The sequence below is a fragment of the Haemaphysalis longicornis genome, unplaced genomic scaffold (assembly GCF_048455015.1).
Source record: "Haemaphysalis longicornis isolate Haplotype H1 unplaced genomic scaffold, Haemaphysalis longicornis Haplotype H1 scaffold_3, whole genome shotgun sequence".
Lineage (NCBI taxonomy): Eukaryota > Metazoa > Arthropoda > Arachnida > Ixodida > Ixodidae > Haemaphysalis > Haemaphysalis longicornis.
Window position 1 is genome coordinate 15,652,655 of NW_027526335.1, and position 27,518 is coordinate 15,680,172.

The 27,518-nt window shown below is 49.3% G+C and overlaps 1 protein-coding gene across 1 annotated transcript in view; it reads right to left on the reverse strand.

Moving 5' to 3' along the window:
• Nucleotides 1-27,518, reverse strand: part of Msps (msps cytoskeleton-associated protein 5) — an 88,315-nt gene that overhangs the window by 28,611 nt on the left and 32,186 nt on the right. Inside the window, exons 14-22 of the mRNA XM_077702416.1 lie at nt 23,465-23,722; nt 22,787-23,002; nt 15,893-16,015; nt 15,160-15,525; nt 14,937-15,072; nt 9,730-9,923; nt 8,265-8,470; nt 7,846-8,016; nt 1,972-2,107 (exon numbers count right to left, since the gene is read on the reverse strand). Of these exons, the coding sequence (XP_077558542.1) occupies nt 1,972-2,107; nt 7,846-8,016; nt 8,265-8,470; nt 9,730-9,923; nt 14,937-15,072; nt 15,160-15,525; nt 15,893-16,015; nt 22,787-23,002; nt 23,465-23,722 (1,806 nt within the window). The remainder of the gene's footprint in view (nt 1-1,971; nt 2,108-7,845; nt 8,017-8,264; nt 8,471-9,729; nt 9,924-14,936; nt 15,073-15,159; nt 15,526-15,892; nt 16,016-22,786; nt 23,003-23,464; nt 23,723-27,518) is intronic.

Consider the following 27,518-nt stretch of genomic DNA (forward strand, 5'->3'; position numbering starts at 1 on the left):
CCATCACTTCAGTGGCCGTCAGTTTCACCGACACTTGCTCAGGCTCTTGTTCGGAACACTTTTCTTTCCCTTGGAGTGCTCATGCTGCTTACAACTCACCTAATGATGCACGAACAAAATATTAATGTGGTTATCAGCGAGCACAACCTAGAGCAGCAGCACCATGAGCAAGGACGCGTAGAAAAAAAAAGCATGAAGTAGGCTTCGGCAGCCTAAGCATAGAGGGCGCTGGACTAGGCAACGATGGAGACGTCAAAATGGTGGCCGCACTATTAAACCGTCCATGACCGCTAGCGGTTTGAGCAGCTTCTTTTCTGCTTCATCGCTTTTAATTGTTGTCAACTGCAGATTTCACCGCTTTTCTTCCATTTTAGCCTTTTAATACTTAAGGGGGGATGCAGCCTTCAGCTTCGGAAAAATGACCAAAACATCGTTTTTTTAAAAGCCACATATTCGGCTTTTATGTTTCGTGGGTCTGCAAAGTTTTCCCGCTGAAAAGCGTCGCAAAGTGGCATAAAAAAATAATTTTGCCAGGCGCAGTGACAAAATATGAGCGCACAATGGTGAAAAATCAGCAATTTTCGGAGCGCTGTATCTCCGCAACAGTGCCACCGGGAGCGGCAGTTTTGATATTGTTAGATCGGCCGAGCGATCGTCTTTCCGGTTCCGTTCGTCTCTTATCTTGGTTCATTCACAAACGCACAAACGGCAGAAAAGAAACGACGTACAAACGAAGCTAGAAATACATGCTGAAGCGCAATTGGCCCTCCAGTCGGGGCGCGCTAAAACGACCCTCCTGATTGGGTGTTGTGGCGGCAATGCAAAATGGCGGTCGCGTGAACTCCGTCGACTCCGTACTGCGTGTTTTAAGTTCACTTTTGCTGCTTCGCAGTTTCTGTTCAGTCTGTGCTATTCAACACGCACGTTATCGTGATAAGAATGCCCGAGATCACGAGCCAGATCACAGGAAGATGTGCGGCTCAAAAGGCGAGGTCACAGAACGCTTCATTGTGCGCGGGACTCTACCGTCGCCAGACCCCGAAAAGTGACACACGATGTGTGCGCTTGCGGTAGCGGTTCGCGAAGTGAACTTTTAGTCGGAGTTGCGATGTTTACAAGCTTAGTTATTGCCATGTTTGATTGTGGGCTTTCTTCCTTTCTTGCCATGACTTCGTTAAATCGAAAGCGCCACACACAAAATTACTTCGTAAAATCGAGATAAAAATACATGCATTTAGCAAAATTTTGATAGAAAACTTGAAAAAATTCGTTACATCGCGAACTTCGGTAAATTGAGGTTCGTTGTATCGAGGTTGAACTATATTGATTCAAATGCATATAGAACGCTCTCGTGGTTGAGCACCTTGGGCGTCTTCGGCACAACAAACTCCCATAAGCACCCAAATACCGTTTTTCACCCAAATTGTTGAGCGGCCAACCACGTATAGTTTTTGTCACCAACAGATGGGGCCACTGTACGGAAAAAATCCAAAATAGTGGGACAATCGTAGGGCCACTTTTGATGCATGGGGCCTATGGGAAGTTTTGCAACTCATATCAAGCAACTCTGGGTTAGCGCAGGCGCAGTAGAAGGGAGGGGGCCACAAACTTGGGATTTTAGCTATAGGGTTACAAATTACATGGGAACGCGCTACATATAGTAGTTTAATAAGTTCTCAGCCCACCTGTCACGCGAGACCATCTACTAGGCTAGCATTTACCTGTACCTCGATCATATGACAACCCGGTCATACAATGATTTCGTGCAGTCCCTTGAAAGCCATATTATCGGGGTATACCACTGCAAAAGGTTTTTAAAACCTGTACATTCTTATGTTACTGTGGTGCCACCGCCCTGGCTCACATGAACCTCGTTTACGTGCTGACAATTCACCCGTGGACGAGCAGAAGGCTGAGCAGGCAGGAGGTGCCTGTTGCACACTCAGTCGGTGGCCAAAGAGAGGCACGCACCTGGGCCAGGGCGTCCATCACGACGGGGATCTCGTGCGCAGTGAGTCGCGACATGAGGATGTTCAGGGAGTCGGCCTCGACCGGCAGCCGGCGCACCTGCTGGCTGGGGGGGCTGGCACCCTTGTCTGCTGAACGCCTGCAGAGAGCACACGCAGGGGAGGGATCAGCATCACCTCTCATGGTCTTCCCCTCAAAGTGGCAAGAGGCAAGGCACAAGATGCCATGCAGAAAGTTTTCGCGAGATGCTTTGAAGTAAAAATCAACCATGCACTTGAAGCAGGAAGCAATGACTGTGCTAGGGAGTTAGTCACAGCGCCACATCTGCATCCCGATGCAGATGTGGCATCGGGATGCAGATCTGCGTCTGCATCTGCATCACTCTCTGCCTCACGCCATCAGTGGTGGCAAAAACCATTTGTTCAAGTCAGGATGATGAGTGAAAGGGAAATGAAGCTTCATACTCAAGTACTTTGCAGGGTATATGATCTAGATTACTGGTGTTCCCTTTCTTTTTTCGTCCTTGCCTATTGAGCGGCTTTAAATTCTTCGTCGTGCTCAATTAACCCACTCTCTCCAAAGCTTCTATGATAATCCTTCCTATATACAAAGGATCGGCCCTTTCCAATCAGCAAGACTCATCTGTTGCTTCTTATAGGCAGAGATTACACACAGGTGTGCCAGTAAGTGCACTTTAAGGGGGACGCGAGGATCAGATGACGAAAAGTGACAGAAAAATCATTTTTTCGAAAATCACATTTTCAGACTGCACGTTTATTATGCGATGCGTTTCCAAAGTTTCCCCATCAAAAACATTGCGAAGTGCCAAAAAAAAAAAAAAAAATACTTATGTCAGCTGAGGTGACAAAACATTTCCACAAAATGAAACATGGCAATTTTCGGAACGCTGCATCTCTGGAGCGACGCCACCGGCGCTGCCATTTTGTTATAGCGAGATCGACCGAGTCTCCAACTTCTGCTTTCTGGTCGCATCTTTCATTGTCAATCACACACAAACCCACAAACGGCAGAAAAAGAGAGACAGTGAAACGAAGCAACTGATAGATTCTAACACATGGCTGGCTATCCGGCCGCGTTTGCTGAAACGGCTCTCCTGACTGGGTGTCGCCATGGCAACAAGACGGCCGCCGGGCAATTCAGTTTTTGCTCAGTTCACACGCAGTGCATTTCACCAATGTTTTCTTTGGTTTCGCAGTCGGCTTGGCTCCCGTGTAGCGTTTTTCGTCTGTTGGAGTTCTGTACGGTGAAGTTATCGTTATCACGGCGATAATGCTCGAGATGTGCGCCAAATTACAGGAAGTGCACGGCTAAAAAGACACTTCGAAAATGTACCTGCGGCTTTGCTGTGGTTCGTCTTTGAGTGGGAAACATAGCGCGAGTCAACAATCTGGGTTCGTGAAGTAAACTTTTGGATTCATTGCGATGTTATAAAACCCCGAGTTGCTGCTGTTTCACAGAGGGCTCACGAGCTTCAGGAATACAACTGCGAACTCACCAGATGTTCCGGAGCGCACTGCACTGCCACAACGAGTTTGGGCAGCGGATAGCGAGAGCAACTGCTATTGCACGTGAGTAATAACAACTGATGTACGTGAAGTGAAATTTAACTGTAAAAGCGAAGTGGCTAAACATAGCAAGGTCACTTAAAAATTACAATCGTGGTGCACGTGCGCATCGGGGATTGTAAGGGAGGGGCGGGAGGGGGGGAGGGTGTGTGCAATAAACCGTCACCTAGCTTGCTTCGAGAAACTTTTGCCCTGGCTCTGAACTAGTTCGTGCACAAAGTCTGGAACTACAAAATACAGTGGAACCCCACTGATATATCCCCCGGGATTACGACAATTCGCTTCTTACGATGGACGACCGTGGTCCCAGCAAAGCTCCCATAGAAACAATGCATAGAAAGTCCCCATAGAAACAAACCCCGATTATGGCCGGTATTCAATGGCGTGGAATGCATGTAGGCAACCATGCGAGTTCGCCGCCATAGCTGTGGCCAAGCGTCTGTTGCTTGGCGACGTTGTGCGCACGGCCCCCAGATCAGGCACCCCTCTTCTCCATGCAACCATGTGAGTGCGCCATCACTCGTTACGTCGGGCTCCGCGGGATGGCGGTACTTGTCCATGTCCGTGGCGCATCGGCCATGTCTGTGGCCGTTTCCAGTGTTGTCAAGCGAAGAAATTGACCGCTAAACTTTTCAACGAATACCATCTATACAACGTCCGGGTGCACGCGGTCCACTTCATACGACAGACCCTGATGGCAATAAACCAGCATTTTTCCCCATCTTTTACGCTGCTTCGCCGCCTTGTTTCGGCCTTTAACCCCCATTTAACGCTGCTTGATGTGCAAAGGTCCCCAAGCAGGCCACACCACTTGGTGGAGAGGTGCAAGCAAGCGGGTACTGGCGGGCGGGAGTTAACGTTCAACAGCTCTACACGGCAGCACAACACCAACGCGCCAACAGCGAGAAGTCGAAGTTTGGGTGGCCTGTGGACCATGAATGAGGCTCCCAGAGAGCCAATGAACTTCACAAGAAAACATACGACGCAACCCCATGGTGGTGACCGAACACCCGCTTTCCTTGCCCGCTCGACCCAAGTTTCTTCCTTTCACGATGCTTTCTGTTCCCATTTCCCTGATCTCAGCTCTCTGCTTGTCAGTGTCTTTCAAAGCCGCGCTGTCACTCCGCTTCTTTCTTGCACTATCGTTCGTTTCACCTGGCCTTGGCAGTCCCACACTCTCACCTTTCCCCCTCTCAATTTGCTCGACCATGTCAGCCTTATCTCGTGCGTGCGAAACGCAGGGCTGGCGGGCTAGCGCAGACGCCATGGAGGGGAGGGAGGCACAAAATAGGCGTTTTATTTTTAGAAACCTAACGTTTTAGTTAGGGGTCCCCAAATTACACGAGAACGCACTAAGCACAGTATTTAAATAAGTTCTTAGCTGACCTGTCGCATCAGACTGTCTACTAGGCCGGCACTGACCCATACCCCAATGGTACGACACCCTGGTCATCCGACGCTTTCGCGCGGTCCCTAGAAAGTTGTATTATCGGGGTTCCACTGCATTTAATTCAAGTGTTCAATTACTTAGAAAAGCCGCATTATTAAAAATGCAGCACTTTACAATTTGATATTTTTAATGTCGCATATGTTGTCTACCGTATTTACCCGATTCTAACGCGCACCTTTTTTCCGCAAAATAAGGCCGAAAAATCGCGTGCGCGTTAGAATCGGATACGAAACCGAAACTGCCAAAACAGCTGAAATTTCGTTCCACCCATCGCCATCGCCATCTCAAGATGACGCCAAGGCTTTTAGCAACAACTTTTCGGATCTAGGCGGCTAGGCTTTTCTTTCGGCGTTCACACAAATCGTCAAATTATTCCACTTGCGTGCTCGATAACAGTAATGTCAGCAGCGGCAACAAATGTGCGCCGCTTCCGCGGCTTACGAGCGGCTCCCACGCGTTCACAACGAGCGGTTGGCGCTGAACTATATGCCTCTGGAGAAGCTCGCGGGATGGGCATGCTAGGCGTGGGCCACGATCCCATCGAACATGGTTGAACGTTCGCTCAGAAGTGTGGCATCGCGAACGCGCTTGACGGCACCAATGACGAGATGTTGCGGTCAGCGGAAGGCGACAAGAAGCTCTCGGAGAGCGACGAGGAGTGAGATAAGCGAGATTACTTCGGGCCGTTTCTCTCGCATTCGTTTTTCTTGCTCGCAAAGTTCTTTGCGCGTTACAAACGGAGGTGCGAGTTTTTTCGGTTTTTTGCCTGTAAAATCGGGTGCGCGTTAGAATTGGGGGCGCGTTAGAATCGGGTAATTACGGTATTCTGGCATTGCTAAAAGCATGACTGTTTCACCTCAAGGAGCAGGGCAAAGTAAGCTAATAATAATTAATGTCACACCGGTGGATAAAAGTGTATATTCTGCTTTCAAATACCCCTTTTATGCTTATGATGTGCTGATATAACCTTTTTACCCTGAACAGCCCCATAACTAAGCTGTAGCTTCAGCGAGGGAAACGAGGCGGCCCACGACCTAGCCCGAGGACTTACCATCCGGGCCGGGCCGAGTCCGTATCCCTACCACGGAGCCAGGTCCGCGCGAGACCGTCTGATCGGTTACCACGACATCACCACCTATTATCTTCTCTCCCGCCGGATCTATCCTCAGGCAGCGAATTCTCTCACATTAGAACAAAGCCACATCTGGCGCCAACTCCAGACGGGAGTCTTTTCCAATCCGGCCGTTATGACTCATATCCACCCCAGCCTTTACCCAACCTCAGCGTGCCCCTTATGTGGCGCTCATGCCAACCTGGCCCACATCATCTGGGCATGCCCCCAAGACCCTTTCCCCGAAATCCCTTCTGAGGAGAGGTGGGAGGCCTCGCTTCGCAGCCCCGACCCGGACCTACAGGTACGCCTGGTCAAGAGGGCGAAAGAGGTTGCCAAAAGGCACCGGCCTACGGTCACCACGAGCTCGCCCACCTAACTCAAGGAGAAGACGTCCCGGTGGGGTGGACGTTCAGCCCTTATCCGTCGCCAACATAAGGACTTTAATTCTCCTTGGTCACTTTCTCCCGAGTAGATTTTGTAGGGCCACAAAATTATCTATGCACGAATTTCGGTAGTCCCCCTTCACGCTCGCTCGCGCTCTCCTCTCCAGTTCGGCCAAGAGAACAGTACACAAAACAACCGAGAAGCAACCTGAAACGCGTGCCACGAAACTGAAACGCGTCGAGTGCCACTGCGGTGTCATCGGTTGTTCTCTTTGGGCATCGCTCACTTGGCCAACTTCGGACATCGCAAACTTGGCCATTGTGAACGATCTTATGCAGGGAGCAAAACACTGCAACCTGGTTAAAGAAGCACGATCTGTCTAAGCGGACAACCTCTACAGTTTTTAGGGACAGATTCTGAGCTCCAAGATCAATGCCGACCTGTCGACCAGGACCCGCAACAGCCCCAATGACAATTCATCGGATATTTAGGCTTATATTGTGAGCTATTTGTTTACTTGTCTAACTTCTTTTTAGGCTGGGAATTTCATTACGGCAGGTGAGCATGAACGTCGTTTCATGGCTGCAGCCAGTACACTGTTATTGCCGTGCACTGTCCAGGCGACGTCCGCGGCCGCGTCAGTGCGCTCACTGTATGCATGCCGCATTTGCAGAAAACTCTTATTACACTTACAACGAACTTCGGATATAATGAACAAATTTGGCGTGGCAGAAGAAAAGAAGCAACCGGATGAGTACTTTTTTTACTAAGCCATGAACCATTACCTGCTCACCCAGATGTATGCTCCGTAGCTGTATATTTTCAAACCAGATAACCAGTTTGCTAGTCAGAAGCTCTCCTGATGCAATGTAATGGACAAATGTACAGAAGAGAAGGAACAGCCTATGCTAGGGTGGCAGAAAGTGGGGGCAGACAGTCATTCGTACAAGATTGATTGATTGATTGATTGTAGGGTTTAACACGCCGCCGGACGCAACGCAGGCGATGAGGCGCGTCGTAGTGGAGGGCTCCGGATTAATTGTGACCACCTGGGGATCTTTAATGTGCGCTGAAATCTCGACACACGTGCGTTTTTGCTTTTCGCCTCCACCAGAAAAGCGGCTGCTGTGGCCAGAAATCAAACCTGGGTCCTCGTGCTCAGCATCAGAACGCCTTAGCCACTGAGCCACCGCAGCGGGTAGTCATTCGAACAAGGCTCCAAAGTTTCATATTTCCCGAAGGAAGTATACGGAGCTTGCTTGCAGTATAGGTAGGCACAACGAAGTTGGGTCGCTTACACGCGAGGTTTCCCCAGCACGCTTTTCTCCCCGCTGGACACTTGCCTGGAGGGCAGCCGGAAGGTGGGCTCGGCGAAGATGTCGTCCGTGTCCACATCCTGGAGGCCCGACACCATGGGAGGGGCAGACGTGGCTTGCTCCAGCATCTTCTCCAGGTCTGAACCGAGGTTCACGCACAGTGACCGCGGGCGGGCTCCCACACCGCTCTTGGACCGCCTGCCAGGCACACAGGGCAAGCGACACCGTTTCAACCGCTCATTCCACTGGCACCCCATCGCAGGAGGCAACCATTTTCCTGTTTACACGAGGGTTACGTGTCTTAGGCTTTCAGGTGCTCGCTTCTGCCACCAGACCGCAACAATGCAGTCTAGTTGTCACTAATGCTGTCACATGCCCCTGAGTTTGTGGAGAATTTTTTTAAGTCTTTGATCCCCGAAGGAAGCAACTGTGCAGAAACTCATCACCTGTGCACCACCGCTGCCTCCTCCAGTTCATCCTCCGGATCCACGGAGGAGGCGAAGATGGCCGACTGTGGGCGTGGCGGGGGCAGCGTGCTCTTGGTGGGGGCTGCAGGGGGAGCAGGCTCCTCGTCGGGCAGGATGGGCATGCGGCGGTTGCGCGAGGCCCGCTTGATGCGCTCCTCCAGCAGGGACTTGTCCTTGTCCGACAGCTGCAACGGCCACCGAGCGACGTCTCAATCACTCGGAAGGCCGCAGCCCATATCGATCGAACACGCAAGGGGCATGCTTCGAACAGGGGCTAGGGTAAAGTTTTGCTTTTGAGGTCTGCCCAACTTCCAGAGTTATACAAATCTAGGCAGCTGAACAATGTTATAAGAAAACCGAGGAAGCCAGTAAAACCTGCCGAGCTCTGCCTGCAGTGCCTTTGAGCTGACAGGCAGTATAATTTTGTTGGGTCAGTTGGCACAAGGCAGCTAATGAAGAGAGCACTAAAATTGGTCAAGCGAGTGCACTTCCCTCCCTCTGTGTAAGTGCATTTGTCTGTCGCTCCTCCTCTGCGAGGCTAATTGTACCGCTCTCTCAACAAACTGAGGGCGCTTTGCAAGAAAACCAAACAGCTCTAAAAACACCCACTGAAAGAGCCACTAAGGGATGGAGAACTTTGCATTGTAACCTAAAACTACCACCTTTTCACAATGCACTGTTTGTTTACAATTAAACAATTGAAGCCAGTATTCTGCCCCCTTTTTCCCTAAGCACGTCGTAGACTGCAAGAAGTGAACCCCAGTAAGCGTGCCACAGCCAACCGTTCCCATGCAGGGCAGACACCTAGGAGAAGGGCCATGATACACACACGGCAGAAATCTAAACAAGTAAAGTTGATGGTTGGCCTAGAGTGAAGCCAAGTGCAATAACAACATTGGATTTTTACCACTAGTCATGGTATATATACTTGCTGGCAGCAATGCATAAATCTTTTGACTGCACTGGTACCCCAAGGCACAACATTTTACTGAAGCTAAAAACTGACACAGGGCTTGCCACCAGAGGTAACCTGTAGTAACAGGAAGACCATCTGTTCCAGAATGCTTAGTAGCTACAATTTGCATCTTCCTAAAAACACCTGCTCAGCATAAGCTACCAAAAGTCCTTTATTTCGATTCAGAGAAATGTTACGGTAAGCCCTGACCCTTTTGTTTCACCCTTTACAACTTGGGAAGTCAGAAATCGTCGCGCCAAAAAACTCGCGGTCCGGCAATGTGCATTTTTGCACATTTGCGATGAGTTAGTACATAAACAGCTGCTGCCGTAGCGAGTGGTACATATTCGTTCCCGGAGCTTCAATCCACCAGTACAGGCCGACTTGCCTTCCTGCTTTAGTGGTCCTTTGTCCGACTGACTTCCCTTCAGTGCAAACCCACTCAACCGCCGCACAGCTCTGTAGATTTAGGTATGGCAGCCTGCTCACCTGACCGATATGCTTGTAGATGCGCTCCTCCTCGCGGAAGTAGGCCTGCACCACGCAGTTGAGCGCCGCGTTCCTCACGGCGTTGTCCCTGTCCGAGATGTGCCGAGCCACCTCCTTGAGCAGCACGGGCGGGGTGGGTTCGGACACGGGAAGACCGAGCACCTCAAAGAGGTGGCCCAGCTCCTCCAGGCACTCTGGTGGGCGGGTGGGCAGGGGAGGGCGGGTCACCACACGACCAAGTCAAGGTGAGGGGGGCCAGAACTAGCACCATTACTAGGAGAAGGACAGCACCCCGACGCAAACTGAATAGCCAAGTCTGGCCCTGCTGGCACGTTTATGACTGCGGGCCTGTTAGGGTAGCACCCATTCTTATGCTGTATTCGGGTGGTCGTTTTAGAGCGCTCTAGAGCACTCCGAAAAGCGACTCCGTGTTCGGGTGGTCGAAATCGAGCGCTCGACGTATGTTCGGTTGGTCGTCTCAGAGCGTCGTACTCCACTCCGAGCACCTCCGACTGCTCTGACTCCGAAGTTGGAGTGCCGCCGAAATCCGGAGGCGATTGGGTCACGTGACCCCAGCCGCCGCAGCTCGCCTCTGGCTCGCCCCGCTCGCCTGCCCAGTCGGTGGCGTTCGCTGAATCCTCCCTTTCTGTGCTGAGGCCTCGACAGCGGTTAGTTGTGGGAGTGTTTCGACGATTTTGCTTCTCGTGCTATTCCCCGCATCATGTCGAAACGGAGAAGCCTGTTGAGTGTAGGGGAGCCGTCTCCGCTACTTCTGCAGCTCGAAATCGACGCCGAGGAGGACAGCAGACGACGACGACTCGCACGTTTACGCTGCGAAGTTCGCCGAACTGTTCGCCGAACGAATACGTTCGCAAGGTTGTGCACACCTATTCTTACCTTCAATCATTGCGAATAACAGGCGCTCGGCTGATGTCGGAGAACTTTGGCTTGGAGCTAACGCGTCCGATACGGAGGCCGCCATTTGTTGAGACACCTTGGCCAACCTATCTAGTAACGTTGCCTTGGCCGACCTGGCTGTTTGCAGTTGCCGTTTTGGCCGCGCCGCGTCGCCACGGTCGCGTGCTACTCCAAGATCGGGTACACGTTCGGCTGGGGAGCGGTGACTCTTGCTCGGATCGGGGGAAGCGGCGCATCGGCGTACTCCGAGTCGGAGTATCAGAGTGACCACCCGAATACAGCATTACATTACATGGATGTGCTCTGTAAGTTGGCATGTTGTAGGTCACCAGTGCGTGTACAAAAAGACCGTGGACAAAGGGAAGGCAAAAGAACTGCAAGAAAGTTGCGTGCACCTCTTTAATCCACACCCTCTTTTTGTAAACATCCTCCAATCCCTTTCTCTCGAATAAAAGGCGTCCAGAGACAGGAGAGCCAGGCTTTAGTACCAGAAATAAAACAAACAAAAAAGGGTCCAACGACACCTATGCACTTCCTAAAATGCAGTGAATGTGAAAGTGAATGTGTCGGGAGTTTTATTGAACACTGGCACGCACTTTGTGCTCCGCAGGGTGCCCTGGTTTGCTGGCGAATCCCGAATTTTTAGGCGAAAGGAGCAGAAGCGGCTGAAGGGCCCAACAGCTGCCGCTGCTCTGCACTATACACAGGAGCTGACGTCTTGAACAGTATTTTATCTGCCTACCATTCCTTAACTCTTTCGCTACCGCGCCTATCAAAATCGATCAATTTGATCGATACTTTTGGAAGCGCCTTTTCATAGCGTTCCAGGCGTTTCTCGAACAAGTAAAGCTGTTCGGAGTTAGATCAGAAATTGGCCTTAAAAAATCAGTTTTGTTTTCATTTTTGCAAAGGAGATTTTCGACACGCTTTTGAATCACCTGACTGTGGAAAAGGGGCGGGGTCATTGCGCGTCACGGCTACCAACGAAGAATGCCTGCAACTCGTAATTACTCTGCACCAGCGCTTGTTTTTTGCTATCAGGGCGTGAATGGGGAACTAGCAAACGATTTTCAATCGTCAGGTTCGTGCTCTGACAGTAATAATCCCAGAAATCGGCTGAAAATGTCAAGCAGTGCCTGGTTGCAAAGCTACTTTATGATTTTAGGCAGTTTTATTGCCTTTGCGCACGTTGTTCTAAGTTCGGTGGTAGTTCTACTTACCCCAGGACCATTTGCAAACAGTTTACAACAGTTTCAGTTTCGTTTCTGCATAGCGAAATTCATATTTAGCGCTACTACGCAGTTACCCAACTTCAAGGGTACCTGCCATGGCGCCTGAAGCGTCCGCTACTGATCCTCGAACAAAGCACGCCGCTCCTGATTTCCCCCCCCCCAACCCGATTTCTGCGACAAGAACTTCACATGCAAGTCAAAAGGTTACACCCAGTCCCAGATATCTGTTCCGCTGAGGACAGTGCTTCAAACCGGCCTTACACTGCCAGCTGTTCGCCTTCCAGTTTCGTTTCCATGCGAGGGTATATCCGGGTGTCTAATGTTGCTGCTTAGTTGAACTGTCTATTCGGACGGAGTCTGATAAGTTTTTGTACTGTTTCATTTGAAAAATGTTAGGTGGCGCTGCAATAGAGGAGGCTCATTGTGCTGATCTTTTTCAGCGCGCAACTGCTACTCGGCCAAAGATCGCAGGGCACGATTCTAGCTCATCGTACCTCATTTTTGCGAGCAAGGCCACAATTGCGAGTAATAAGATGATAATAAAGCTCAGCTTTACGTTTTGAGAGATAACTGACCGTGAACGACAACAAGCGTCAGCCACGGCGTTCCGTTTTCCGCATCGCGTGCTTGTCCCAAATATTGTGCTCGCTGTAAATGCAAAGTCAACCATTGACAAGATGTTTTTACGCTATGTGGGGGCAAATTGGTGCCTCTGATAATGACAAACCGCCAGATTTTTTCCAGGAAACCACCCGAAATTGCACATTTTGAATTGGAGGTTGGGCTTCACCGCATCACAGAGCACCGTGCATGCTAACATTTTTTTTTATATCTGACAAACTGTTCCGCGCAAGTCGACATTTTTTCTAGGGCGTGTTTTTGAAATGTTTTCCTACAAAATGTATATTCTGATTTTTTTCTACTACCGGTGGTTTGATATACACAACTCCTTTATCATTTTTCCGACAACTTGACAAAAATTTTGATTTTGATATTTTTTTTTTCACAACTATGATATATAAAAACCTTTAAAAACTGGTTTTATAGGAAAGGCCGTTAAATAATCTGCATTTTGTGCTCCTACAATTAGTGCCTAACCAATTCTTTAAGCAGGAAAAAAAATGTTTTCTTGGACCCCTAAAATTAGTCAATTTTCCAGCGGCAGCGAAAGAGTTAAAGGGACACTGAAGTGATATGTAAATATTGCGGGATTACTAGCGCAAATTGTAGTCCGGAGTCCCCAGGCCATGTTTTGACCACTCTGGGCGTGTTTACGCGATTTTATTTAGTAGAAAAATTCATTCGAAAATGCTGTCCTCTCTTTACGCTCACCCATTTTCTGTGGCGTTTTCGTGTGACGTCGGGAGGAGCCGAGCTCGCAATTGGCTGAGCTATTGCACGGCTCCCCGACCTTCCACGATCGAGTCAGTTGGCCCAACGTTTAGTCCACTGGCCGCCGACGGGTCATGGCAATTCGCTCGATCAGTTGAAACTAAGCCACAACACGTTTGTGAATGGAAGAATGTGCCTTTCTTTACTTCGTTAGTTTGTACTCTGTATCTAGCTCCAGGTCAAGGTCGCTCAAGCGCTGCACAAGCGCACATGCGACGCTTCGCTGACTGGTACGCCAGTAGGAAAATATAAGGCCTCTTGAAGGGGTAGAAGAGTCAGCAAAGTCAATATAGGTACTAAGGAAATAAAATCAGCTGACATTTTTACCGTACAGCGTAAACTAGGGTGCGGGAAGCACTTTTTTGCGCTGGGCGAACAAGCACAGCGGTCAGCAGCACGACTACGCATCTGCGAACGCTTTTCCGTCTAAGAAATGCAATTGCTAGACGTGAGCTATTGTGGAAACCCGGGGGACGCTTACTGCACGAGTGCAATACAACAAATAGTCACCTAAGCTGCTTGCAATACTAAAACTAAATAAAAGTGTAAACTGGTTATAGATTATATACCTTATATTTTCATTGCCTGCAGCGTTCTCGCCCGTGGCCGCGTGGTCTGGAGCGCTAGATATTTCAGTGCAAATGTTTTGCCCGTCACAAGTTCGAATCTCCGCGAGTACAAGCTCTTTTTTTTTTTTTTTTTTTTTTTTTCCCCAATAAGGTAACTTTTTCGTTTTTCGCCGATGTCTTCTATACTGAGTTCACCTTTTTTGGGGCCGCAACGTTCACTGCTCCACGAACTAGTCCGCAGAACTCGTGCAGGCTGGCAGTGGCGCGCTAGCGAGTTCTCGTTGGCGTGCTGTTGCCATAAGCACCAACTGCTTGCGGGCAGTGGGCACAGGCCAGAATCAACAGACCCTTGGCCTGGTGCGAACACGCATTTTACGATACAGGCATGAGTGAGGCAAGCTCCAAATATGGGGGAAAAGCGCATGCATTTGTGCGTCTGCGGGGACGCGGGGGGCGTTCATGCACTGCGTAGGCCTCGGCTATTGAATGCTACGATTCCAAGCCGTCCTGGGAGGCTTATATTATGCATTTTACAGCCGCCAACATGGCAGAAGCGCGGTACTACGATTACTGGGATATTGAGAATGCCCATCCAACGACGCCATCGGATGTCAAACATGTTTTACAGAACCGAAACCGAAACTTGTTTGATTGCTAACCTTGGGCATCGTCCAATCACGGTTGCCCCCTCCTCCCAACGTCACAGCTTAGTTGGCGCGGCCGCCGCAAACCGCGCATGGTAGTTGTTCTTTCGCGCTTTGTAAAATAATTACCGATTTGTCAACCGAATAAACGATGAAAAGTGTGCTCATTTGAGCCAGTCTACGCAGTGCAAGCAAAAACGGGAGCTTGACAAATTCACTTCAGTGTCCCTTTAATGAGTACTGCTTCCTGCTTAGCAATACCCAAAACATAGCACTCGGTCATGTCTTAACAAGGCCCTTAAATTACCCCTTCATTACGCTGCCTTATGTACCCTGAAGTTTTGTGCGGTGTGGTGTAAACACGGTTGCATAGACCTGGGCCGCTTTTTCCAGCTCGTAGAAACCCCACAAGGCGTCGGCAGACAGGAGAGAAGTGGAAGGGGGAGGCCCACCTGCCCTCTGGCGGGCGTTCTTGGAAGAGAGGCCGTGCATGAGGTAGTTGAACGCCTTGAAGCCGGGGAAGACCCGGTAAATGCGGCGCAGGATGTCGTGCACCCCTTTGCGCACCGTGTCCTTGGGGTCGCCCGCCTGCAGAAAGAGCGGCAGCAGTTAATGGTCAGCGTGAGGGACCACAACCGCCGCCCACACCATGTTCTCCCGCCCTTTTTAAGCTACCTTGATGATGAGGTAGGGGAGGAAGGAGGCCGCCTCGAAGTCGTGCATCCTGTAGCCGGCCTGGTGCAGGGCGGGGAAGAGCGCCTGCAGGTACTCCAGGGCCCGCAGCAGCACGCTGGGGTTGGTGTCGAAGAAGCGCAGCGTGAGCCACTTGAGCACCAGGTCCACATTGGCCACGGTCGCCTCCACCCCGGCCGGACCAGCGCCCAGGAACTCCAGGAGCAGGTCGATGGCCCGGATGTGCATCTTGAAGTCGGTGCTGAAGCAGTGGGCCACCAGCAGGGGTGCCCAGCCAGCCACCACCATCTGCTCCCTGAGCTGCTGGTAGAACTCCTCCCGCGGGCTGCTGAAGTTCCACTTGAGCAGCTGCCAACGGGGGGAGCAAGGCGAGGAGGTCTTCAACGCACCCGCACGGAACACTGCATCACTGAGAACTACACGCTATGGAGAACTACATAGCAGGCTTGGCAAGATGAGACGAAGGGCCCTGCTTACGAGTAGAAGACCAGTCTGCACTGGTCCTACTTCCGATGTAGAAAGAGGTAGCAAAGTGGCCAGGCACAAAGTTTTGCCCCTCAATAAGCTGAAATAACAGTGCTTTGTCTGAAGATGCTGCGCTCTGTCTCCAACGTTTGTCAGAAGACAGTTTCTACGGTGCAGGTTGTTCAGGTGCGTAGGATAACTGAGGCATTTGCAGAGAGCTCTCCACAAGGAAGCTTCAGACAGCACTTGCCTTCAGGGCTCTCTCGAAGGCGATTCGCTGCTCCTTCAAATTGTTGGCCACTAGCAGAGGCGTCAAATCCACCTCCTCCTCTTTTCGTGTCGACTTGGTAGCAGCCCCAGGCTTCAAGGGCATCTATTTCACGGGAGAGGGAAGATGACATGACACTTCTCTGTGATGGCATTTCAAAGTCCTAGCTTTGTGAAGAGTCTTGGGAACTACATATCCCTTGCAATGGCAAAGCTCTGGCATACTATAGGCAGTAAAAAATAAAATTAAATAAAGAACACTTGACTAATTCTTTACAGTGTTCAAACGATAAAATAGCGATTGGCAACTGTGCAGCCCAGCTAGAGATCAAGACCCCAATCCAATGCCTAGCATCAGGATGCCAGAACACTGGACCAACTATGGCAGGTCAGGATAAACATGTTCAGAGCACCTTCACAAGCAGATTTATATTATCCAGTGCGTCGAACCGAAAAAAAAAAAATACCGGTTCGGTTAAGGTTCTGGTTCAGGCGAAATCATTTCGTTCCGGTTCAGTTCAGGTTCGACAAAATCACGTATCAAACCGGTTCGCGAACCGGTTCGATGAGTCGTATTATCACAAATTAGGAAAAGCATTTAGTAGTTTAAAATGACAGTCAAATCAAAATACAAACAATAATTCAAAATGCTGCTGTCCCCCAAGGGCAGTGGCGCAATTGCAAAGCAAACTTTAAACAATTACGAGATATTAGAAAAACATGAATTGGCGACGATTTACCACCTACTTTCTCGCCCAGACTTTGTTGTCCTAGCGACTATTCATAAGGCCACCGCGAAGAGATATGACGGTGGGATATATTTTCTGCCCTTTCCTTTTTTGTTGAAATCGCAATCGTCGCTATGGAATCGCCTATCACACTAACCTTGAAGCCTTAAATTTGGGCCTGTGTACTGGCGCGTTCAAATACCAGCGCTTCATACCAATGGCGCACTTTTTTATATTTGTAACAAAACAGAAAAATCCTACAACAGGCACATAAATACTACCAATGAATTAGATTACCGTATTTACCCGATTCTAACGCGCACTTTTTTTCCCGAAAAAAATAGGCCGAAAAATCGCATGCGCGTTAGAATCGGATACAAAACCGAAACTGCCGAAACAGCAGAAATTTCGTCCCACCCATCGCCATCATCATCTCAAGATGGCGCCAAAGCTTCTAGCAACGATTTTCCGGACGCAGCAAGCCTAGACGTCTAGGCTTTTCTATCGACGTTCACACAAATCGTCAAATCGCTCGATAACAGCACTTGATAACAACAATGGCAGCAGCGGCTCCCACGCGTTCAAAACGCGAACGCAATTGAAGGCACCGAGGACGAGATGTTGTGGTCAGCGGAGTGCGACGAGGAGTGAGATGAGAGAGATTACCATATAATGCGGAAAATAGGACGAGGCGGAATATAGGTCGACCCCCTTACCTTGTAGCCGAAAAATGCAAAAAAGATAATTACGCACCAACCCTTGTTTTATTGAGACTATAACTTGTTTCGTCTCAGATTACTCATTTAAAACTGTCTGAAGTATCGTCGGACGACTGCTTCTGGCTCGTTGTCGCCCACACAGCAGGTCGTCCTCGGTGCAGTCCAGGGAATTGCTTATGCAGCACTTCTTAAACACTCGCAAGACCATGTCATCGTCAAGCGAGCGCAAAGCATGGGACACTTGCGTGCAGTCCGTAGCGACAGCCAGTCTGTGCAGGCGGTCAGCAAACATCTTGGGGTATCCATTTGTAGAGACATTGCACGACGCTAGCGGACAAAATTTGCCCCTTTGTACAGCAGCACAGGTGCACAGAGCAGCGCCCATGAAACGAGGTCTTCCGATCGTTGCATACCGAGAGCCACCCCTTCAGCTAACGCAGCTAGCAACACGTCTTTTGGCGATACCGAACTGGCACAAGGCGGACACGTCATTGGCCTTGGAAAACCCCCAACTTTTCTTTTAAATGCTGCTGTAAACCGGCACCAAGTGCCTGAACTCATTTTGAAAAATAGCACGCACACATTCGCCGACAGCGAGAGAAGCAACAAAACAAAGATGGCGTCGCATCCGATTGATGGTGGTGGCGATGGTGCCTTTGGGGTTTGGATGGGCTCGATGGGCTGCCCAGTCGCCAGATGACAACTGCCAGTGACTGCAATATAGGTCGAGGGGTGACTTTTCGGCATATTTTTCTGTAAAAAATCTCGACCTATATTCCGCATTATACGGTACTTCGGGAAATAAATCGTCCATTTCTCTCGCATTCGTTTGTCTGGGTCACAAAGTCCTGTGCGCGTTACAATCAGAGGTGCAAGTTTTTTCGGTTTTTTGCCAGGAAAATCGGGTGCGCATTAGAATCGGGGGCGCGTTAGAATCGGGTAAATACGGTATTTGGTCACGTTGAATAATTTGTTAGCCTGACCCAGGGCCATCGTTCTGTGTGTACATTGCGGAATCTTTTAACAGATTATGCTGTTACAAAATGAAAGGAAAATTGCAGAGCATGAGATGGGACTTTTTTGGGTAGATGTTCTCAAATTAGTCCACAGCAGTACCACTAGAACGAAGTCCGCTTCAACGAAATATTTCCAATTCCCCCGTCAGCTAGCCATAGTAGTCAATGCAACAAAGTCCTCGTCACAACAAACCATTTGTCTGGCTAGCTTTCGCTTCAACGAAATTTTCGATGATTTGGGCTGGGTTTGAACAATTGTTTTACAATAAAATAAGCATAGCGCCAGCTATCTAACTTTTTTATATATTAAGGATGCTTAGTTTCACCGAAAACATGCGCGCACCGGTGCGCCCACACGTGGCCCGCACTGCCACCCAAAACAAAAACAAACTCGTAGGTAGACACCATTGTGTGATGGTGATAACGATACGGCGGGCCGTCTTTACATGAGGCGCAAGCCAGGTTCGCCAAGCCAGAGCTATAGCCAATCCGTATCCGGTTGAAATCGCGCTAATGTTCTGTTGCTGGCGCAGCGCCGTCATGTATGTGTTACGAGCAGCTGTCCTTGCAGTTTTCCCGTCTACAATTTTTCAAATTCAAAAGCGTAAAAAATGTTTTCGTGTTTAGTTTTGAACCCGCGTCATCCTATCTTGGCAGGCTGCTTGCCTGCCAAGGTCAGTTGCTGCCGTGCCTAGTCAGAGGATAAGATAACGGCGCTGTTCCTGCCACAAGCGAGAGGGGGGCTTCCAACCACCTAGCAGCTATCTACAAATAATCAGCTCGGTGGAAACGCCTTGTCATACAGCAATACGCTTTGCGCCTGCATTTCTTCATTTCTTCACCTCTCCCCCTTCTCAGTATCGCACTCTGTGTGCTGGTAAAAAAAGATCACCATTGGTATGTTTGTTATCTGAATAAACACGACGTTACTGCGCGTCACTCCTTTTTCTAAACATTGTATTATTCTGCCAATGATGCGGAAATATCCGGAGCTATTTTTTTTGCCCTTCCGTGCTGTGCTGGGGTAGATTTCGCGTCAATGAATTTTCACTTCAACGAAATTTTTTGCACGTCCCGTCAATTTCGTTGTAGCGGGATTCGACTGTAGCAGTAGAAGTAATGTAGCGAGTTGGGCAGTCAGTACAAGTGCACCTTGGAGAAAAAGCAGATCTAAAAGACAAAACTGTACAACAAGAACAAAAGACAATCCCTGGGCGATTGGGGCAGTGCTAGGTACCGGCCTGCCTATCTGCACATGTCATCTGCTTTATTACTGATTCTGTTTCCAAGACAAGGTCGAGGGCTGCAGTTTCTTGCCAAGGGGTTAAGTGCGCACCTTAACAGTTTTCCCTGACATTGTTATTTGTATCTGCAAAAAACAGAACTTGTACACTGTACTGTCCTCAAAAACTGACCACGGAACTCACTTCCTTTGCATTGATGACACATTTGGTTGTGAAAGGCAGGACAAAGAAAAGTATGGAGCAATATCCACGTTTTGGTGCTTTTTTTTTTTACTCAGTTTTACAACTTTTTGCGTAATATTTTAAAACAACATGGTTCGCCTTTTCTATTTTGCTGTTTTCCGTGTAAACACATTTAAAAAACCTGGCGCATTTGATGCTCCGTGCTATATCTCTGCTCCAAGGCGCAGCTTATGTTGCAGGCTGGCAGACTTATTTTAACCAGCTGGTGATACTAAACGTGGATCAAAATCTCGATACACGGACGGTTTCGATTTCCATCTACAGTCTACGCCCGTTACAACGGACCCTTTGAATCTGAAAAAAAAACGTCCGCTGTAGCCGAAGTATGCAGTATCCGACGGGGGAGAGGGGGGGGGGGGGCTATGAGCACTACAGTGGGTACTTTGACCGATATTGCATGCATAGTACATAGACTTTGTGCAGAGGTGCTGCAGGCGTGTAGAAAGAACAGTGTTCGCGCGAGGGCAAAGAATCTCGTAAACACCGTTTCCAAAGCTTAGCACAGGCCTAGCGCATGCGATCAAGCGTGTAAAGACACAAGATAAGCTGAGAAAATAAAGCAAGAATATAACTAGGTGCAATTATAAACCAGCTATAAAACATCAGTCGTGCCCATCAGCATTAGCTAGGCTCTTTTAAATCCTCTCACGACGAGGCAGGTTTTCCCGAAACCGTCTAACAAATCGGATCGCTGCCTGACGTTCCCTCAAGGCAGCTTCCACATTTTTAGCGATTTTATTCTGGTCATTGAAACAGCTGTAATGAAATATTCTGATGACGGACAGCTGTAAAATCGAAAGATAGACCAGTTGAACTGCGCACGGTTAGCGGCAGATTGCACACAATGGATGGGGAACACCCTTACTTGAGGCATTTCTTACCTTTTTCACCGAACAGAACGGGAACGATGCATGCGTGGGAATAATAAAAGCCGAACTTCACTGAACCCGAGTTTTTTATTACATAAAAGAACTGACGAGGGCAGACTCGCCTCGCGTGCACCACTTCGAGTATTCGATAGCCCTGTTTTCAATCTCACCGGAGTCGCGTTTATTGGCAGTGGCCTTGTTCTTGACGGTAGAGCGGACTGTCTGCTTAGACAGGCCTGTACTTCTGGTGATGTCAGCCTGTTTTCCCCCTTGTTCAACAGCGTTAATTACGCTTAATTTATCCAACAGTGAAATCAGCTACCCTGCCACTCATGCCGCTGGTCGCACAAAAAAAAAAAAGCCACTGGAACTGGCTTGGCTTGGCTGCGCCAACGACCCGGCTGCCAGCAATGCTGCCAGACATAATAGTTTTCTTGCCAAAATAAACAAAGAAAAAGCACATCGGGTGCCGGCCCCGTGGAAGTCCGCTATAAACGTTCAGTCGAAACAATTTTCGCCTAAAATTTAGTCTGCTGTAGCCGATAGTCTGCTCTAGCCGGGTCCGTTGTGAGCGGAGTGGACTCCATTTAAAATGCATGGGGACCAGACAAACCAACAGAAATGGTCTGTTGTAACCGAAAGTCCGTTGTTGCCGGATCCGTTGTAATGAGCGTAGACTGTACTTCAGAAAAATGGTCGTGGGGAAGGGAAATCAAGGCCACTTGGGGTCAGCAGCAAATGGCTTAGCCACTGAGCAGATCCTGCGGTCACACTTGTCAAGTATTAACAATTTGCAGGTGTCGGACCTTTTAAACAAATTATGAAATGCAAAAAGTTTGCACACATCGGGTGTGGGCTTTCTCTGTTGCGCAGTAGAGCACTCCTGTAGCCCAATTGCTCCAATAAAGTCGCAGCTAGGGAAGGGCAAAGTCGTTTTATATCCCCTGCAAGCTGCCGAGAATGACATTTCGTTTGGTCAGCTTGCACTATGCTCTCGATTGACTGTAGGGTTTAACGCGCCGATGCAACGCAGGCGATGAGGCGCGCCGTAGTGAAGGGCTCTGGATTAATTTTGACCACCTGGAGATCTTTAACGTGCGCCGAAATCTCGTACACACGGGCGTTTTTGCTTTTCGCCTCCATCAAAAAAGCGGCCGCCGCGGCCGAGAATTGAACCTGCGACCTCGTGCTCAGCAGCCCAACGCCTTAGCCACTGAGCCACCGTGGCGGTGCACTATGCTCTCGCTTCCAGCAGCAACAGATCATTGCTACATTGGTGCACACTCATTTCCCCTGTTACATAGAGCGTGATAGTGTTCAATTGTCTGGAGGGAAAAGTGCGCGAGTGGGTACGAAGTTGATGGTACATGAAAGAAAAAAGGTCTGAATTGCACTGACTGTGCAATATCAACGACGGAGGGTCGAATTGTTTCGGCATGAACCGGTAACCGTTATTTTTTTTTCGGTTCAGTTCCAGTTCCAGTTCGGGTTCAGCGTGCTCAAGGTTCAGTTCCGGTTTTCCGTTCGGTTCCGGTTTGACACCCTGATATTATCTCAACCTAACTACCCGTTTCTGGAAGGTCAGCACTGAGAAAGAAGATGCAAAATAAGTTGCTCCCCTCGCAGGAAAGGCCTCCCCCACCCCCACACCAAGCCCACAAATGCTACTACTACTAGTAGTAGTTCTGGTTTGCCAGGTATTTCATGCTCTCATACACTGGGGCTCTCCGATTATCAGTCCCAGACTCACTCGACTCCTTAAGAAGCAATCTATCATCCGCTTTCACATGTGTGCCTATGGACAGTCTGACAGTACGAATCAAAGTAGAGCCCCAATAGGACGGTCAGAAAACTTGTCCATACGTACACACGTATGTCCAGGCTTCATCACAATCATCACTAATGCCGGGAAAAAAAATTATGAGTGGGACCGTGGTCCCCCAGTTCATATGAAACCGCTAAGCAGAGGAACAGAACAAAGACCACTGGCCCTGCCTGGCCCCATGACCAGCAGTGGTGGCAGCAGATGCGCGTTTTTGCAGGCATGCCCCCACTTGCCTTGCCCCGGGAGCTGCTCTTGAGGAGGCGCCCTCCAGCACTGCCCCCCCCACTGGCCCCCTGCTCGTCTTCGGGTGTCGTGTCCGGGTGGCTGGGTTGCGATGATGGGACAGCCATGGGTGCGGCCGGTGCCGCCTGGGGGTGGCTGCCACCACCCCCCCGGAGAATGGTGGCCTTGCCCTGAGGGGGCACCTTGGCTGGCAGCTGCGGCCGAACCTGGGGGGGAGGGGGGGATGCGCAGCAATGCCACGTTGACACCAACCACTCGCGCAGACGTGCCTTCCACTTGCCCCATAAATATGCCAAGTTACTAAATTTTCTTGGCTAATTCAATTGCAAGCTTTCTCAGTCACATCAAGGCTGCCCATACACTGAAAGACTGAACAAATGACCACCACCCACAGGCTGAAAGACTGTACACACAAAGACTGCTTTTACCACTGAAGCAAACAACTGCCGTCACAGCTGGGCATGAATGCACGCACGGCTCGCTTCTTTACGCTGGTACTTGGTCGAGTAGCCAACAACATGGCAGGGCACAGTTACTAAGTGGGTCTTGAGCCGTTCACTGACCAGATGTTTAACCAGAAGAACTGCCTTGACGATCCCCCGCCATGCTACTCAGCCCCACACAACACCACTGCCTGTTGCCCAGAGAGAGGGCGGAGAGGGAGGGACCTTGTCGAGCTGTGCCATGACCAGGGTCTTGGAGGAGGCCTTGAGCTTGGAGGTGGCCCGGGCCATGGACTCGTATCCCAGGTGCAGCATGCAGGGCAGCAGCAGGTCCTGGGCCTTCTTGCGCACCTCCCCGCTTCGGTCCTCCAGGCACTGGTACAGCTGGGGCAGGCACGACGCCAGCTCCGCCACGGGCACGCCCCCCCGCGGGCCCTCGGGGTGGCCCACCGCACCCAGCCGCTCCGCTAGCCAGCCAAACAGCTGCACAGGGCAGGAGGAGGAGGGTTGGGCCTCGCACACACGGACGACAAGTGGCCTCCTCTCGTTTCTACACTGACATCATCCTGACTCTCTGGAACACACCTTCAACAACACCTCACCGACACGCTGGGGTTTCGCTGCTTTCATTTTCACGACAGTCGGGCTGCCAGGAAGGCCGAGCAAAATTTGTTGACAAGGACACCCGCCACGCTGTGTTCTCTCGCGGTCTACACAGCCAAAGTCGCAACTCAATGGCCAAGGGTAAAGTGGGAAAAAGAGTGGGCTCATGCATGACCGAGCACAGGTCATGCAGAGACAGGATGCCACCAAGGCTTCTTTAGGGCTGTCGAGAAAAATTTAAAAAAAAAGAAAGGCGAGAGGAAAGAAGAGGACGAGAGAGTTAACAAGAGCACTTCTAGGTACAAGCTGGTTGCCGCAGTGCATTCTTTTACTGTAAACACGGAACAAAAACACAGTTGGAAATTAGATCTGCTAAACACCAAAAAAGGAACAGTTTCATGTTTTGTTTCACTTTCTTATTTTCATGTTGTGGTGCAGGCAACTCAGGTATGTTAGAAGCAGAACCAATCAACACCTACTACAAATGATGTGGTGCTAATAGTTCCATTCGATGGTACGTACCTTGTTGAATTGCAACGTGCAGTTAACCCGCTGGTAACCGTTTTTAGTATTCCCCTATCACGTAACTACTGATGTTGTGCAGTGCGAAATTAAGTTTCAATTTTTTCACTCTCTCTTTCCTGAAAACAACATACTTTAAAGGAGTACTGACACTAAGTTTCTCGCTTTCGGTTTTTATGCTGTAAATAATACCTAGTGGTCCAGTAATTACAAAAATCGAACCAAAAGCAGTCAGCCGCCAGCGTAGATTTAATTATAACGCATTTATTCTGATCAGTTTCAAATTCGGTCGTCGTGCGCCAAACAGCCGCTCAAATGCAGGACGGCGAATCTGACGTCATGGTTTCCGTGACACCTGCTACGATTGCACATGGTCCGCACTCGCTCGCGCAGTCGACATGTCTGAATCATCAGACTCGGATGAGTCGCTACCACCCGACAGACAGACAGAACTTTTATTTGGCCAGGCGATTAGGCCGGCAACGTCTTCACCGTCGTCCGTTTTTTAATATCACTGCGGCTCGAACTGGCACAGATCGTGATAGCAACAGCTTGTTGCCACTCTTCTAATCAATCTGATCGCGTAAAAGAAGTTCCACATGTGAGAAAGTAGATGTTAGTGTGGTGAAAAATTGTGCTAGGGGTTGTTATCAGCGCTGAATTTAAAAGCGGCGTTCATATATTTGCCGCGATGATAAGCCTACGCTGACCGGCAGCGGAGGTTCGGCGCTCCGACCCAGTACTGCCGGCACAGCGGTGCGGCGAGCGGCCGAAAGATGGCGCCACCTGCGCGGTAGAATCAAAACAGGCCGCGGCAGATGTCTTGTTCACCGATCGCTCAAACGGCAATTATCGCCAAAATAAAGCTCCACATGCAAAAAAGCGGATGATAGTGTGGTGAAAAGTCGTGTAAGGGATGGTCATTCGCAGTTGTACAGATAGTGGCGATCAAATATTCGCCACGATATTAAGCCTAAAGTTTTCAACACCCAAGCTGACCCGAGCAACGCCGAGCCCGCTGGCTTGGGCGACAGTTCTTGTGGCCACCACCGCGCACGAACTCAGTCCCCATTTTGCGCTGCATGTCGTCGCGTGGAAAATAATGCATCTTGGCGTCGTCGCCGATTTCCTCGGACAGGCTTCCACTGAGTAGTACTTTGCATTCTGCGAGCTTGCCATAGCACAACTTGGGCGAGCTCGGCGACGCGCACAGGCCGCTCAGATAAGACACCACGCAGTTTTCGGCACCAGTGCATGGGAACACCATGCGCCGGCCACGAACTGAAGAGCAAAGACGTTGAACACGCAAAGTGCACAAAGTTTACAAGCATTGCTCGTAGAGGTACACCCTCGTCTCCTGCCCAAACGAATACCACCAACAGCAGCGCAGGCTATCGTTTCCAGTTCCGAAAAGGACTATATGATGTCACCCTGAACCGGCCAGACACGCCGTCACGCCGAAAGCGATTTCGCTAGTGCTGCCGATTTGTGGAAGCTCGCGGCCGGTACAATCAAAATCGATTTTTGATGCGAATACGCCCTCGGATCGCTGCAAAAATTTCTGTGAGGCATCTGTACAAACTACTGAAGCCAATTATATCATTTTTTAGGCGTCAAAATTTGGTGTCAGAACTCCTTTAAGGGGGCAGTTGGGTCTTTGGGGCCGAAAAACGGTCAAAAAAAGCGTTTTCTCAAAAATGGAATTTTTGGCCTTCACGGCCATTTTTTTAACAGTCTGTAAATTTCCTCATCAAAAGGCATCATATTTTGTTGTTATTATATTATAATAGCATTTTAAAGTGCACTCTACAGCTCAGTTAGCGCAGAATTCGATGGTGAAACGGCACTTTTCTTGCAATGCAAAGCTAGCATTTCATCCTCAGATATCTTGGCACCCAGAGCAGGTACAACTTTAATTCTTTTTGCTTCTGATACCAAAATGTGTGGAGAATACAATATAGGAAACAAATTTTTTAAATGGAGGCTTTGGAAAATTATTATTGTGTTCAATTGGCACCACCTGCAAGCCATTTCTGGCAGAGTGCGGGAGAAGCGAAGTTCCCTGTGTTGTAAAACGACCAAAAATAGTTAAATCAAAAAAGTTATTCCTATGTTGTATTCTTTAGTCATTTGTCTGCCTAGCCACGTGGTAATTGCCATTCTGAATGGAGTGGTTATTTTGTAACTGTGTCCCAAAATAATGGCAATTAATCATTAATTAACTCAAAATATAATCAGCTTACAAAAAATCTAATAGGAGATTTGAAATCAGCACAAAAAACTCTATAACACAGTGCAGTTTCATTAAAATTGGTTGGTAAATAAAAAATATAGCTCTAAGACCAGTCTGCCCCCTTAAGGACAGAAGAGAGTGAGTCACCAGAGTGTAGTTTTTCAGATTAAAGTTATTTTTTTTATCTTTACGGCCCCTCTAACACATACTTTCCATGCCCCATCATGCCCCTGACATAGCTCCAAGGCAATCAATAAGTGCAATTAGCACGGGCCATTTTTGAAATATCTCCGCAAGATTCTGGGCTGCCTGGGAAATAAAATAGAATGATATCAATTTTTTTGAAACTCCTGTTTCGAAACCGGCTATGTTTCACTGTTTAGAGAACTGTACTTACTTGCGTAATGAACTCACCTTTTTTTTCCCCCAAGAAAATTCGGTAATACGGTAATTAAATGTGGTCAGAGGCTGCCCCCCCGACATTAAGCGGTCTAAAACATACCAAATCACCATTATTAACAAGAATAACACGTAGAATTGAGTTTAAAAAAAACAACAACTTAAGTTTAGAAAACAAAAGCCGCCAGCACCAGTACTCAGAACCCTACGTCAAGACCACAAGGCCCGAATGATGGGCTCCTTTTAGCAGGCACTCAACAGAACAGAGCGCACAGCGACGTCACACGTCACGTGCTTGGGCTGTGCAGCTAAGTGTTTAGGAACATGCAGCCGGGAGGGGGATTCGGAAAGAAAACTTTTCCCCTTTTTTCCTCGCTCCCTCGTAAGCGGCACAGTCAACTCATTTTCTGAGGGGTGAAAGGATGCAAGGTGCATCGCGGCTCGCGGCGCATACCGTCGGTGCAGTCAGTGAGGAGAGCCGGTGGCAGCTCGCATTTTCGGTGCACGCTGTAACAGGATTCA